The following is a 16146-nucleotide window of genomic DNA, read 5'->3' as shown; positions in this document are numbered from 1 at the left end:
ACAAGAAATGATCACTCTTGTCACGAGTTGGATTCTTCTTTTTGTTGGTTTGAAATTGTATAAATTTGTTGTTCTTTTTAAAAAGACAATTGGAAATACAACGAATAGTAATGACGATGATGATGACGCCATTCGGAAGTTGAAAATTGAGATGACAGGTTTGGCAGCAAGGTCAGCATTACAAGAAAAAGGACAACAACATTCTGTCAGTAATCAAAATGTTTCAATGGACACTTTGGAAATTAGAAATGATCAAGAAGAAAAAGACGATGCTCGATCGAAGGAGTCATCCTCCTCCTTTGATAAATCGTTACAAATGGAAGAAGAAGGTTCTTCTTCACGTCATATTTTGAAAATTCGAAATCATTATTCATTACTTCCAAACGAAGAGGATGACACATTACAAGCAACAGAAGAAACTAGTCCAAACAAGACCGTGAACGATCTACATCACTCATCTTCGTCATCTCTTCATGAAAATATCAGATCGCTCCAAGAATTTGGAAATTATTTGTTAAATTATGAAACTCTAATTACTAATTTAGGAATTCTAGGTGGAATTTTATTAATTGTGTATTTGGGACACACGAAAAATCCATTGCTATTTGAAACTACAGAAAGAGTATATTCGAGAGATTTATTCATTTCTATTTGTATCATTTCCTTAATTTGTGGATTTTTCACATTGCAAAAAGTTGAGAAAAATTCGGACGTCATCTTGTCCAGAGAACAAACCGAAGAATGGAAAGGATGGATGCAATTGGTGTTTTTACTGTATCATTATTACAATGCTCAAGAATTGTATGCTCCCATTCGAGTTTTTGTCAGTAGTTACGTGTGGATGTCTGGTTTTGGAAATTTTTCATACTTTTACAATAAGGGTGACATGTCGTTTGGCAGGTAAGTGAACATTTGAAACCCAACTTACTCAATTTCAATGAAAATATGTTGAACATTCCCTAGGTTTCTACAAATGCTTTGGAGATTGAATTTTTCTGCGGTTGCATTTTGTCTCGTTACAGGAAATAGTTATTTTCTCTATTATATTGTTCCGCTTCACACTCTGTATTTTGTAATGATCTTTGTCGTGATGAGAATTGGAAGACCATTATGGAATCAACACTTTCTCAGAATTCGAATCAAATTGATTGTCAACTTGTTATTAATTTATGCCATTTGGGAAACTCCATCCTTGTATCATTTCATATGTGCTGGACCTCGTGACTTGTGGAAACGATATTTGTGGACCTCCAATTTGGCCTATCATGATTTCTATTTTAGAACCTATTTGGATCATTATTCTGCATTTTTTGGAATGCTTTTTGCCTTAAATTATCAATCCTTGAAGGATTTGTTGAATCATGTTCACAAGTGTGAGAAGAAGGGACATGTTGTCAGTGCTGGCTTAATAGTTCTATGTTCCAGCATGATTGCTCTGTGGTGTTACATTTATTTTCCAACTTCCAAATTCACATACAATTCCTTTCATCCGTATTTTAGTGTCGTTCCCATCATGTGTTTTGTGTATTTGAGAAATGCAACGCCAACGTTAAGAAGTTACTACATGAAGAGCTTTCAATTCATTGGAGTGGTGACTTTGGAAACGTATTTACTTCAACATCATGTCTTGATGACTGACAATGCGAAAAGTGTGTTAATCGTTCGAGGATTGAGTGAATTTCCACTGTTGAATACCATTCTTGTATCCATTGTGTTTATGATATTATCGTATCAACTCTACCATGTGACCATCTATTTGAGAGATTTCATATTTGAGAGAGTAGTGGATTGGACCAGCGTTGGAATACTTTTTGGATGGTGTGGAATTTTATATTTCCTAATTTATACTTTACAAGATTTTATATTAAGGAAAGAGAGTATATTCATGACATTGAGTTTCATTGTATTCCTTACGTGTCTTCAAATGATTGGAATTTCTGCATTTGGTTTCTTCACTACTCATTCCTCAATTCAATCTCGAATTTCCATCATCCTGTCACTCTGTGCCATTATTTCTCTTTTCATCATTCATTTCACACGTTGGTTATTCAATTCCTCTTCTCATGTTGAAAAAGAAGTGAATGGTTATATTGGACATAGTTATTATCAAGGATTTTTGATCGTGTGTGCTGCATGTAGTATTTTGATGAGTGGAGATTCATTGTTTGGAGTGTTTCATGTGTGGTATCGAGTGGCGACTTGGAATTTTTCACCATCTCTACCCTTTCCATATGATGGGAACGATTTTAATTCGAATCAGGGTGGAAAATATCCTATGGTTCAACATGCTCATGAGAATTATTTGGAAATTGAAAAACAATTGAATTTTAAATTGGATGAGGAACAGCAAGACAAGATTTAATGTGTGCATAAATACAACCTGATGGTAATTCTACTCGAGAAGAGGTTAAGGGTTGAAATAGTCGATTGAATGGACTACTCCTTCCAATGTGTTCATGTTTGTCAAGAAGGAAAACCTGAGGTCTTGAATGAGTGAGAGATGGTGCCTCACTCCATAAGCTTGGGATGCAACTGAGCTTTTGGAAAAACTTTCAAATCTACTTTTCAGAGGGTTGTTTTGATGGAAACTCTGCTAGTATATGATAATATTCAATATTGAAATATCAAATTAGATCATTGGTATTTGCATGAAAAAGCACCAATGTCAACCCCAGCGTATTAGTGAACACAAAAAGTAAATTCCCGTCCTGAAGTAAACTAATCAACGTTGATGAAATCCTGTCTCCTCAGCCACAACATTCCTTTTTAAACGGATCGTAGGAATATATTTCGTAATGATGAACACATAATAACGAAAATTTTAGAATACAACATTGGAAGGTGGATTGGGAAAGGCGTTGATTCAACACGTTGGAGTGGAACTGAGGCAAGAGTTGTTGTGCTATAAAGTACAACAAACTCGCTGGAGCATTCAACCATGTGTGTGGCCTGACTTTTAATTTCGTAAAAGGTTCGTTTGAAAGGTTACAAAAAAAATAGGCAATTACCACTCAAAGGCAATGGCTGCGTCTTCAACACAAAAAAATGGCTCTCTCTATTAGAAAAAGCAAGGTTACAAGAACTTGTCGCAACTAGTCTCGAAAAGAAAAGTCGAAAAAAAATGTTGTAACCTCGCAAGACGAGTGTTTTTCATTCTTTTAAAGACTCTGGTTGCATGTTTTTCGTAACGACAAAAAAATGGCTCTCTCTCTTCAATCGTCATCATCGGAAGCATCTAAATCGCAAATGATGGCAATCCATGCACAACTTAATTTTCCGTATGGTGTTTTTGTTTCATCCAATGATGAAGTTTATATTGCAGATACCGATAATCATAGAATTAGAAAAATAATGACAAATGGAATGATCACAACCATTGCAGGAAATGGAATTAAAGGATACAATGGAGACAATCAATTGGCAACAAATGCACAACTCAATTATCCAAGCAGTGTTTTTGTTTCATCCAATGATGAAGTTTATATTGCAGATCCCGCTAATCATAGAATTAGAAAAATTATGAAAAATGGAATGATCACAACCATTGCAGGAAATGGAACTCGAGGATACAATGGAGACAATCAATTGGCAACAAATGCACAACTCAATTATCCAAGCAGTGTTTTTGTTTCATCCAATGATGAAGTTTATATTGCAGATCCCGCTAATCATAGAATTAGAAAAATAATGAAGAATGGAATGATCACAACCATTGCAGGAAATGGAACTGAAGGGTACAATGGAGACAATCAATTGGCAACAAATGCACAACTCTATCGTCCATCCAGTGTTTTTGTTTCATCCAATGATGAAGTTTATATTGCAGATAACTATAATAATAGAATTAGAAAAATTATGAAAAATGGAAAGATCACAACCATTGCAGGAAATGTAATTGAAGAATACAATGGATACATTCAAGTGACAACAAAGGTACAAGTCAGGGGTCCATACAGTGTTTTTGTTTCATCCAATGATGAAGTTTATATTGCAGATAACTATAATCATAGAATTAGAAAAATTATGAAAAATGGAATGATCACAACCATTGCAGGAACTGGAATTGAAGGATACAATGGAGACAATCAATTGGCAACAAATGCACAACTCTATCGTCCATACAGTGTTTTTGTTTCATCCAATGATGAAGTTTATATTGCAGATACCTATAATAATAGAATTAGAAAAATTATGAAAAATGGAATGATCACAACCATTGCAGGAAATGGAACTCAAGGATATAATGGAGATAGTCCCTATCAACGTCCCCTTTCATATTTCTCTCCTTTCATTTCACACATTTCAAAATATGAAAGAGACATGATTCCCAACACCAAACTCATTGTTTTTCAACCACTTTTTGAAAAACTTTATCCTCATTTTCATTCCACCATTTTGAAAGATTTGAATTTACTTTCTGACATGTCTTGTCGTGAACTTGAATTGATTCAAAATGTCATTGATTTTGTTTTATATGATCCAGATACGATTGTGGAACCTATAATGATTTCTGAAATTATTGAATACTTGTACATTTTGGGTCTTGCTCACGGTGAATTCATGGAATTGAAAAACTATTTTATTTCGATATTATTGGAGAAACACATGACTTCTGATCATGTCATTGATACATTATTGATGATTGAACAATACTTGACAAAACAACCCTCTCATTCCATCATGACTAAGTTGAAGAATTATTGTTTGGAATTTGTTCAAATCAAATTAAGAGAAGGATTGAATATTATGACAGACCCAAGACTCATTCCTTACAATGTTGAAATTCTTGAAAAGTGTTCAATTACAAAGATATCTCCCATCGTTCTTGAAGAGTCAACTGAAAATACAATATCACCAAACGAAATGATCAAGTCATTGTGGAATGACAAACGTACGAGTGATATTCGAATCAAACTCTCTCATAAGAACGACAATTCATTCATTTATGGTCATCGAACCATATTGAGTTCTCGTGGAAAACTTTTTGAAGCCATGTTCAACAGTGGATATGAATTGGAAGATCTGAAATATGATGAAAAAGATGAAATTTTGACACTCATTCCTTCCACACCTGAAGATGCAATGAATTTGGAATATATTGTCAAATATTGTTATGATCAATTGGAGCAGATTGAACCAGAACATGCCATTTCTCTCATTTTAACAGCTTCAGCGAATGAAATGTCAGAATTAGTTTCTCTTGCATTCAAATCCATTCAAATTGATAGCAATAATTATTTTGAAATTGCCAATTCATTGGATTTTGAAAATGATTTATTTTCAGAAGTGATTCAAATCATGATTGATTTTGGAGTGAATCACAGACATGAATTATTCAAAGAAAATTCTGATCTTGATCAATTACCTGCTTCTCTTTCACTCAAATTGTTGAGAGAGTTTGAAAACTTGTAATTATTAGCTCTGACTTCTCGGCTCCACTAAAAAGTTAACTTGTATATTTATTATATTGAAAATATTATATATTCCATAGTGTGAAGCAAGCAAGCACCAACTGTGATCAAATCAGTTGTTGATTAACTTGCCTTTGAAGAAATATCTGAACGTTTACACCTAATTGCGTAACTACTTTTCCATTAAATTGAAGCATGGTTTTGATGCTCCATCTGTGAATATTAAAACCAAAACCTTATTTCAGCTGATATTTCTATTGACCTCATCACAACTTAAAATGCCGTTGGAAGTTTTGAGCAATAATCAATGAATTAGAAAAATTATGAAAATTGGAAATGGTTGGAAATGGCATAATCGTTAGGATAATTTTTCAAATGTTCTTTGAGAATGTTTTCAGACTTGATTATCCATTGCTTTATTTCCAATCAACTGAATGGACGATTCAAGGAAAGAAAAAGCCGCCTCAAAGTCCTTAAACCTAGAACTTGCTTTTTGTTGCTCCAATTCGTATATTCATTCTATTGACACAATATTATTCTGGACACACTGTGCCAAACGTTATACCTTGCAACGGAATAAATGGTAATCTTGGGGAACAAGTTCTGGCTTGAGCTTAATACGGGATGTTAGCTGAGGTTTTTTAAGCATCAGAAGTTCCTTTTTCTTGGCTCATCCTTAATGACGTTAGTGACATTGTCACAATAGGACATTGCATCTAGTTTACCTGTATTCAAGTAAATTAGTAAAGACCCATCTTACAATCGCTTGCTGAACTTTAAATAATTCGACGGTATGTAATAGTTTGCAACCAGATAAAATTTTTGCTTCATGGTCACCTTTCGAATTAATCAAAGCATCGGCAACATTCTCCAAATCCACTACGCTAAGTTCAACTCCAGTAATGACGTTATTTGGTAATCCCATTCCCCCATTTTTCTTGGTGGTGGTCAAAAGTATCGAAATTGCTTTTTCTGGCCATTCGCTACAATCCGATTTATCTAGGACAAATGAATCAATTTTCATGGTTCCGCTTTGTCTTTGCAACTTTGAGGTCGATGCAGTCGGGACATGTTCGTGCTTCCTAGTCCTCTTGGATATTTGGATTTCTTTTTCTTCTTTCTGAGAGTCGACACTTTTATAGTCAGATACTTGCTCCATTAACTCTGAGATGTCAAGAACAGCTTTAACAATATCCCATGAAATTTGATCTTGGTGAGGTAGTTGAAAAGAAGGAACGCTTGTAGTGTCATCACTGCTGCCAGTAGCGGGGTTATAATCCACACTAGTAATGATTTTAAATCCTATATCTCTTCTTCTTTCGATCAAATCAAAACTAATCAGGTCATACATGCTGAATTCCTTGTCGATACAAGAGAGAAACTTGTTTAGGTATCTATGATGATTTGCTTCACAAACAATTAGCACACAAGAACGAACAACAACGGAAGCAAAAGTTTCAATATCATGAACAATGGTCTCTAGTGCTCGTCTTTGTACGTATCCATTGACTTTACAAACCGCTGCTATTCCTTTTATTTTCCGTTTTGCACCCAATTCGGATGGTATTCCAACCTCCAAGCAAACAGCCCAATGTGTGAGGAGGTTGCTACTACTGCTCAATTTGTTTCTCCAGGACAGGTTTTGAGGCATTTTTTAAGGCGTGGTTTTTATCAAATACTCTCTGCCTCTCTCCTAAAAACGATTTGAAAATGCGAAGCAGCACAAAATAAAGCCACAATTTACTACCAACAAGTCAATATAATCAACAGGCTGTACCTAGAAAACCTTTATTCATTCTTTGAATCATACAACTTCTTTTGGAGGTCAATATCATTAAATATTCTTCTTCGATTCCTTACTACTCATAGAATTAGTTTTTGAGCACCTTGTGTGCGTTGGGTCTTTTTCCCCTGGCTTCCATTGAGAGTTTGCTTGCCAGATCAGCACTTTGTTGGATTTGTTTTGTTCAAATTGTTGATTTAAATTACCCAAAGTCGTTAAAAGGCGGGTCCATTTTCATTTCGAGTAACATCGCATTCATTCAGACAACGCTGGACGGCTTCCAAAAGGTGTTCTTGCTCACTAGGATCAATGGTTAAACTTTAAACATTCTACTTGATTTTGCTAAATCTTAAAAAGACTTCACTCAGAACCATTCGGATCTCAAAACGAGGGCTTAATATCATTTTAGAAAGTATTTCATCTAATTGGTTCCAGTAAATACAGAACAATTTTTGAGGGAGAGTTTGCAAACTTCTCAAACACATTAACACAAGAGGAATTATTGCATTCACTATATATCCATCTTGTCATTACCTTGATCTCGTTCTAAATAAAACGTTAATACTTGTTTAACAGTTTGAATAAATCTGTGGACCCCAAAGCCTACTATTTCTGACTCGGCATTGTCTTGATATAATGAAAGTATTTGAGAAAATATTCTTAATAATGTCAGCCATACTTCTGTTTCAACATTAATCTTGTTATTAGATGTTGTAGTGTATTCCAAACCTTCCAAAATTGTCACAAACAACGGAATATATTCATATGATTGATTTTCAAATAAAAACGAGAGTATTCGATCAATTCCTTTGGTTATGTGAATAAGGGACTCGACGAGATTCGTGTTTTGGCCATTCTGTTTTGACACAATCTCTGCTAGTAAATGTTGCATCTGCTGCCAATGACGGTCTTGAAACTTTCCGCCACATGTTGCTAATAGTATTTGGATGTTTTCAGTTCCAACTTCAAAAATTTTGCTGTTGCTTGAATGTTCTACGGAGTTGGATGTGTAGCATTGCCTAATTAACCTCAATATGGATGAAAATAGATCAATAGAAAAGTCTGAAGAGAAATTTTGGTCTAGCACTGAGACAAGTACTTTGAAGGCATTTCTACTCGTACAATCAATCCAACCATTGTCAAGAACACCTTCGCTTCCACTCGAAAGATGGTCAAAAATTGGTAGTAATGCCCCATTCAACACCAATTTCCAAGCCTCTACTGAGAACCTGCCAATAATGGCCTTATCGTGTAATAGGGATTGTAGTGACATCAATGCAGCAGAGCGAATGTCTTCCCTATAATCAGCACTGACCAGAGATGAAAGACATGCTAAAATTGGGATCCAATTTGTCACGTCTTCGCCTGCCATTTCCATTGTTGCAAGCGTATTGGCACAGTCTTGAATGAGAGAAATAGCCTTCAAACAGGTATCCGTGACGGAAATGTTGTTTTGACCAAAGGCCTTCAAACAAAATACCAAATCTACAAAGCATGAATTTTTGAGAATCCACAACAGGTATTTACATCTGCTCTCGTGTTTGTCGAAAAAGCAGAGCAGCCTGTCAAAGGAAGCTTGTACTATTTCCATTTGTTTGCTTGTTGCAGCAACCGAAAATATATGAATCCATGATTTGCAACCTGTTGTAATGAAAGAAGTTTTTGTTAAAGCTAACGTGACTATACATTCTATGGCCATCACTTGAATTTCTACTGAACTACTTTGCTGCACAATGACAGTGTACGGTCTAAGCATCTCTTGTTGAAAGTCCGAGAGAGAACCAATTTCAATGAGTTTGAGTATCAATTGACGCAGAGTATCCACAGCATACATGGCAAGAGTAGTGTCCTGATGTGTTGCAACACCAATAAAAAAGTTACTGATGACATTCCAAATTCTACACCACAACTTATCCATTCGGAACATGTTAAGGTAACATGTTTCAATAATTTTGTTAAGGCAAAATATATGACGTTGAGTCTCATTTGCATGTCCTTTACATTGAAGAGAACAAAGAGCCTTCACATAGTGTTCAATAGACAATTCATCCATCTTTTCATTGTTATTACTGAATATTCTGTCAATGGTAGCTTGATCGACATGTTGAGTGAACAATATTGCCATGTTATCAATTCCAGAAATTTGAATGAATATGTCGTTGTTGATGGATGAAGAGAGTATTCTATCCACTTGATAAAACACTTCCATTACACCGCTCCAGCTCTCTAAAATAAAATTTACATTTGTTTCTAAAATGTCCAAAATAAGCTTGAGGGCAACAAGGTTCTTCTCACTCATATCAAAACTGTCTTTACGGTTCAGTAAGGATGTAAAAGTACATAATGTTTTCAGGTACTCATTTCGAGGTATTGGAGCTTCAAGGTCAATTGATAGTTGAATTGCAGCTTTCAATGACTTCAACACCAAATGATGAGTTTTCAGATTTGTTTCAAATAGAGAAATGAATGACTGATGGAAATATTTCCAAATACAATTGAAAAGAGCTTGTGAGACACAAATTTGAGTGAATGATGACGATTCAATCTGAATCAAAGTGTCTTCTTCCATTGAACAGCATTTTGATTTCAAAATCCCTCTCATGACTTTCTCAATATTACCATTTCCTACACTGATATCATCTTTTAGAGAATCAAAAACGGACATGTCATCTTCTGTGAGTGTAAATTCATGTGCTTTCAAGTCATTGAAAACACGTTCCTGTATTTTGTGATCTATACTTGCAGCATCTGTTAACGAATTTCGTTGAATAAAGGACTCGAGGGTGGTGTTGTGAATATTTTTCACAGCCGCATTGTGTAGTTCAGAATTGAGCATTACAACGGATATAGTAAATACATAGCAAGCATCGGGAGTGTGAAACATTTCATCGATGATTTGAGGATTATCGTGAACATACTTATCAGAAAAAGCTGATAGGACTCGGTGAATTTCCTGACTTTCTTTTGGCAGCATGAACAGGTCAAGACATTTTCTGAGAGCCTTCTCAAACAACATTCCAGAAAAGGATTGCAATTCAATGAACTTGATCAAAGCTCCTACATGGTCAGGAGATGCAAAATACTCACCAATCGCATGCTTTGAAAAACCTTGCGTAGTATGTAACAGGCGGGCTAAAGCTGTTTCAAAAACGTCCTTATTCAAGGACGGGTCCGGTAATTGTTCAATTTGTATAAAATACTTAATTCCTCTCTTTGGGTTCTCATTGAATCGAGAAATCCCTTCATGAATGGTACTCTTGTCTCGTTTTTGTTGTTCTAGTTTATCGTGTAATTGTTTGCGTTGCTGTTGCATTAACGTGAGAGACATATTTTTCACACATGTTTGCAAACAAGTTAATATTTGGTTCAATGCTTTAAATGCAATGGTTTTCATGTAGATGGTTTGAGTGAGGGTAACTGCAGAGGTATTTTCCACTGATGTAATTTGCATTTGGGTAACATTAGTAAGGGAAGCAACAAGTCTCTCGACAATATTTAACATGCCGACCTGACAATCGAAATTTAAAAAAAGACAATGTATAAAGTCAGAGTTGTGAGTAGCAAATAGATGAGTCAAAAATTTGATGATTGAGATTTTCTGCGAATGTGTGACACCACTACTATTCATCATTCGGGTTAAATTGGCAAAAAATAAATGTATCTCATGTTTGAGAGAGTAGCCAAATGTGATGAGTACTTGATGAAAAACTTTTAACACAAGAGAAAATATTGTATAGCTAGAGCTTAGTGAATTCATCAGCAACGATGTAAATAAATTTGGTTTCACATTGTCAAATAGAGAAACGTGAGCACTGTGGGTCAATAATTGACCACTGTTTTCAAAAACATCCAATAATAATTCCAAATAAATGGATCTTGTTTTTTCTTCAAGCTTGGCACTAGTGGTTTTTCAGAGTTGTTATGTCAAATTTCCTCACATCAGAACTTACTTGTTGGATAATGTTTTCATAGACATTTTACATAGAGAATGTAAAATAAACATGACATCATTTTGGATTTGAGAATACTCATTGGGAATATTCCAATCATCCAACTTGGTTGAATCATTTTGATCCAACGCTGTTGGAGTTGTATTTTTTGTCACGGTGGGAGTCATATTACAGGTCGCTGATAGTAGTGGCTCGACATTGGTTTCTTCCTCTTGATTCAAGTTTTGTTTTTCAATGATTTCATTTGCTGCTTCTTCAATAATAATGTCAACAAACTCTTCAATACAATGGCTTGCGGACGAAGTGTAATTAGAAACTACGGACTCAGAGTCCGAATGTATCAAAGAGTCTTCACTCAGTCTCTTGAACACAATATTGAGAATTTGTTTAAGGACAGATTTTGGGTTGTTTTCATCCTTTGAAACAAACATGATATTTAAGCACGTTTTGATTCCTAACATTAAACTCTTTCCGGAAAGGTTGCAACATGTGACTGCAGTCAGAATAGTTTTCAATGTTTGTAAATGAATGTTTTCATCTTGACGTAACTCAAAACATGACGCTATTGCTTGAAGGAGTCTGACGTCCGAGAGATGGTGGAATTTGCATTTGCTGTCATTATTGGAATTCACAACACTTGTGCATGTCAATAATCCTAACTCCATTAACTTTTGAATACAACTCAATGTTTGCCGAATTAAATTCGAGTGTTGTTTGCAATTTTGACATGCATACTCGAGAGGTCTGAAATAATCATTGATGTTTTTCAACACGTCATGCTCAAGTGAATCGTTGCATGATAAAGTACTCGATACATTTTCCAAACGTTTCATGTTTTCTTAAAAAGAAATATGTATCACATCCAATGTGCTCCAAAACATACCAATGATTTGCCCAAGCTCTTTCTTCAATTCAGAATGCTTTTTCGGAACACTAGACCATACATTTTCAAAAGCAAGCCTCAACATGCTACCAGTTGTGGATGGTTGAATATTGGATGATTTTGTTGTATTAGAGGACGGGGATGTCGAATATGACGATCGAAGTAAATGAAACATTTTTTATCACGTAAGTGATACGAAGAGATCCTTGTTATATTTTTAAAACACTGCTAGATTCATCATCATGAGGATGAAAATGCAAATATTTCTTAAAAAGTTCAACTGCCACGTATTGACATGTTGTAATCAACGTATCTGTGTTGGGATAAGCGAGCCATCTATTGGAAGGGTGCTGTTCCGACAGCTTTTTATCAATTAAACTTGGAGATTGCACCAGGTTTTTTAATTAACAATATTTTTTTACATTTAATTGTGTGAGTTAAATTGCAAATGCACACCACACCAGTTTTATTGTACCATCTCATCTTCTTCATCGTTTTCATCACCATCCTCTTCGTCATCGCTCTCATCTTTATCTGTGCCAGTCATGGTGAAATTCTCAAGATCTGCATCAAAGGCAGTTAACATGGCTTCCTCTTCCTCTTGAATAATCATTTCAGGTGACATGATCGTAGAAGAATGATCTCCTCGAGTAGTGGTTAATGTAGATTGTGAACTCTCAGAAGCAGTATTATTCGAAGAAGGAACCATCAAATCTCCAGATCCTGTCAACACTTGTTGTTGTTGTTGTTGCAATTTCAACTTCTTTCTCTGCTCTTTCTTTTCTTGTCTTTTTCGTTCCTTGTATTTCTTTAAGGTACCCACCAAACTCTTATTCGAAATATTTCGCCCTGAAGTGAGATCATTATAGAGAGTGGCAGAGAGATCGAGTTTGTGAGCCTCTTCTTTGCCCATACATTCTACCACAGTTTTCCAGACAGGATCTTCGGGACTAATTTCTGGTATTTGTCCATTAATATGTTTTCGAATGTATTCATTGAACCCTTTCATCATACCTTTCGCTCTGTCCATTCGAAGCATGTTGATGGCAGGTCTTGCATTTCCTCCAACATCTAGTAAGTGAATTTGTGAAATAATGGTTCGGTGTGAATCTAATTTCTTGATTTGGTAAAACTGAAAATCTCGAATGTCAATGAGCTTTTTACCTTCATTCACATTCTTGCCATCTTTGTAAAATCTTTCATGTTCACACGGTTTATACAACAATGTCAATTTTTGTTCATTCTTGTCATAGTATGAGGTGCAAGCGCTCAAGAAACTTCGTTTGGTTTTGAAGGGGAATGGAAAACAAACTCCGTAACGAATTATGGAAACGGATCGTTTACCTCGTTTGAATTTCTCGTTGGGATACATCTTTTTCAGAGCTTCAAAATCATAATACGCAAGTTCGTCGCAACTGGTAATATTGGGATCGTATCGGTGCACGTGAAATCCTGGCATGCAACATTGACGAACGGCCTTATTGGTAAAAATTAAGCAATCGATTTGGGAGTCGCACAAATCAAGAGTTAACAATCGGAGTAAAGACATTTGGTTACTACTTACATCCTGTTATTAATTGTAAAATTCGAATGGTTGTCATGAAAATTATGAAAAATTACATGAAAAAAATGTTATCAACCATGATGTACTACTACTTACAAAAGGATGTGGTAAAATTCCCCACCACTTATTCGTTTGCATCTTTTGATAAATTCCAACATTAGGAAAGAGCATCTTTCCAGAAATTTTGTACACATTAATACTTGGTTCTTTCGTAGATCCAATTAATTTCCAATTATAATCATCCCGTGCCAAATATTCCATAAATTCAATATCTCGATCAAAGACCATTGGCAACTTGAAATCATCATCCGTGTAGGGAAAATAGGTGGCTTCCTTCAATCGACCAATCTTATTCAAATAGGTCACACCTTGTTGCTGTACACATTTGAGCCACAATTCACTTCTCACAAATCGAGGAAAACTGTCATTTTCCAATTCGAAAAGAACTGAATTTTTCACAGTTCTAAATAGCAAGTGAGGTAATTGTGGCAAGACCCACTCATCAAAATTTTGGTATTGCTTGTATTGCCAAAATAAATTGACATAGGTCGTCTTGTCACGAGAGGAAATGTTAATTTCCTTTTTTGAATCTTCCTCAATAAATTCTTTCATAATTTTTATGGCACTCATGATGATTTTTCGCTTCATACTGTTGATACTTTCTTGTTTGGAACGAGGTGTATTCATTGGAAGTGCCATTCGAGAAAGAGCTGAAGGAGTAACTTCTTCAGAATTTGCATTTCGTTGTTCTTGCCCATGGCTATCATTTTGTTGGTGAGGAATTGGTGAGCTGGAATTTTGCGTGTCATCTATTGCTGCTGTTGATTCTTGTGGTGTTACTGAGGAGTTCACTAAATTTGAACAAGTATCGGAAATTTCGTCTTCCTTCTTGGTCAATGCACTCAATTTTAAACTCAATCGTGGCAAACTTGGAGCTGGGTTACTAGAACTGACCTCACTCAAGTCGCCACTTTGATCCAAACTAGATGTACTATTCTGAGCTCGAGCTGTTCTCGATTCACCTTGATTCATCGTTGGGGATCCCAAGAGTGGACTCTTCTGCGAGGCCGATTGAAAATGTGTACTGTCCTTATTCTTTCCAAAGAATGATAAAATCAACGATTGTACGCTAGAAGCTTGAGTGAGATTGTTACTACTGCTGCTACCACTAGAATTCATTCCTCCTCCACTATTATTGCTGCCGCTACTAGTCAAACTCTTAATCACTCTCATCAACTTGTAATAATCCATCTCTAATTCATTCACTTGTTGTACAAATTCTAATGGCTCTGTATTATGTTCCGTTTCGAGATAATTGTAAAAAGCTTTGAACATATTCTTGTCCGTAAAGATACGATGAAAATGGAAAATATAATCTTGAATAGTATTCATATTAATGGAAGAAGAGTTGGATTCTTGTTGGTTCACCGATGATGGTTGTGTATGAGAGGAAATACTTAGGGCACTTGATTTCTTGGATAACTTTTTCTTTTCCGATGATGAAGAGACTGGAATTTTGAAAACGACATCGTGAGGAGGGTTGGATGGTGAATCATCGGCTGCAACATCTTGATGGGCACTTGTTGTTTGATCTGTGGTTGTTGTCGTGGAGACTTGTTTCTTCTTTTGAAATCGGCTTAACATTCGAGCAGCTAGAGATTCTCTCCGAACCAAACTAGTGGGCTGAGAAGAAGAGGCTTGATGAGAAGAATGATCATGGGATAAAGGTCTTCTGAGATTCGAAGGTTGTTGCAACAATGATGGCTGTGATTCTTCTTTCTCTTCATGGATGGATGAAACAACTCCAACAGCTGTTGAAGTAGTGGTGGGTATGGATGTTGTTTTAAAATTTTCGTCATGATGATGATGGCTGGAGTCATTTACAACAAGAGCAGGAATAGACTCACTCGGTGGAGTCGAATCATTGGAAAGAGTAGTTGAAGCAGAATTGGGAATAATACCTGCCGAAGAGGGTGTTGTACTCGTCGTGGTCATCATGGATGTTGTTGTTGCTGATGATGAATCAAGAACAAGTGTTTCTTCTTTTGAAACCATAAGCACTTGCTGTTGAGTTGAAGAGGTCTGTGTTTCGTCTTGCATTTTGTTATATATTGTTGTTGTTGTTGTAATTGTTTTGTACTGATTGCAACTGTTCTGCATAACAATCGAAAGTCTTAATTCGTGAATGGCTGACTGTTCATGTACAAGAATTGTTGGCAAGGCAACGGTACAAGAGTATATGGTATTAATTAGGAACATTCCATATAATCACACGATGTTGTTGTTGAATATTGTGTCAACACATTAGAAGAAATTGGAAATCAAACCATTTTTCATCATCATCGAAATTCAATCCTTCTTAAATATCTTCAAAAACAACAAACCTTTTCAATCCACACTCTCTCGACAACACCAACAAGAAATTGATCTCAACAAAATCTCTCGAGATGGTCTTTTTCTAGATGTTAACACAATTTCCCACTGCAATGATCAATATATTGGCTCCACCTTTCGAAATCAACCACACACAAAAACGTTTGTGAGATTGTCGTTAA

At 35.6% G+C, this 16146-nt stretch overlaps 5 protein-coding genes across 5 annotated transcripts; 2 read left to right on the top strand and 3 right to left on the bottom strand.

The window, feature by feature from the left end:
• Window positions 1–7: 7 nt before the first annotated feature.
• C9374_010656 (uncharacterized protein) lies at window positions 8–2362 on the top strand (the record flags this gene model as incomplete). The annotated part of the gene is made up of 2 exons (XM_044686224.1): window positions 8–900; window positions 964–2362. 2 exons carry the CDS (start codon window positions 8–10, stop codon window positions 2360–2362), a joined length of 2292 nt encoding a protein of 763 aa, XP_044543811.1.
• Window positions 2363–3198: 836 nt separating this feature from the next.
• C9374_010655 (uncharacterized protein) lies at window positions 3199–5412 on the top strand (the record flags this gene model as incomplete). Its single annotated transcript, XM_044686223.1, has 1 exon — window positions 3199–5412. One exon carries the CDS (start codon window positions 3199–3201, stop codon window positions 5410–5412), a length of 2214 nt encoding a protein of 737 aa, XP_044543810.1.
• A 720-nt stretch (window positions 5413–6132) lies between these two features.
• Window positions 6133–7062, bottom strand: C9374_010654 (uncharacterized protein; the record flags this gene model as incomplete). The annotated part of the gene is made up of 1 exon (XM_044686222.1): window positions 6133–7062. The coding sequence occupies one exon, from the start codon at window positions 7060–7062 to the stop codon at window positions 6133–6135; it is 930 nt and encodes a 309-aa protein (XP_044543809.1).
• Window positions 7063–7705: 643 nt separating this feature from the next.
• Window positions 7706–12202, bottom strand: C9374_010653 (uncharacterized protein; the record flags this gene model as incomplete). The annotated part of the gene is made up of 3 exons (XM_044686221.1): window positions 7706–11093; window positions 11145–11982; window positions 12028–12202. 3 exons carry the CDS (start codon window positions 12200–12202, stop codon window positions 7706–7708), a joined length of 4401 nt encoding a protein of 1466 aa, XP_044543808.1.
• A 291-nt stretch (window positions 12203–12493) lies between these two features.
• Window positions 12494–15691, bottom strand: C9374_010652 (uncharacterized protein; the record flags this gene model as incomplete). Its single annotated transcript, XM_044686220.1, has 2 exons — window positions 12494–13594; window positions 13688–15691. 2 exons carry the CDS (start codon window positions 15689–15691, stop codon window positions 12494–12496), a joined length of 3105 nt encoding a protein of 1034 aa, XP_044543807.1.
• Between the last annotated feature and the right edge of the window lie 455 nt (window positions 15692–16146).

This window comes from Naegleria lovaniensis (assembly GCF_003324165.1).
Source record: "Naegleria lovaniensis strain ATCC 30569 chromosome Unknown tig044, whole genome shotgun sequence".
Classification (NCBI taxonomy): Eukaryota; Heterolobosea; class Eutetramitea; order Acrasida; family Naegleriidae; genus Naegleria; species Naegleria lovaniensis.
The sequence above is the reverse complement of the archived record's forward strand: the minus strand, read 5'-3'. Positions and strand labels throughout refer to the sequence as shown.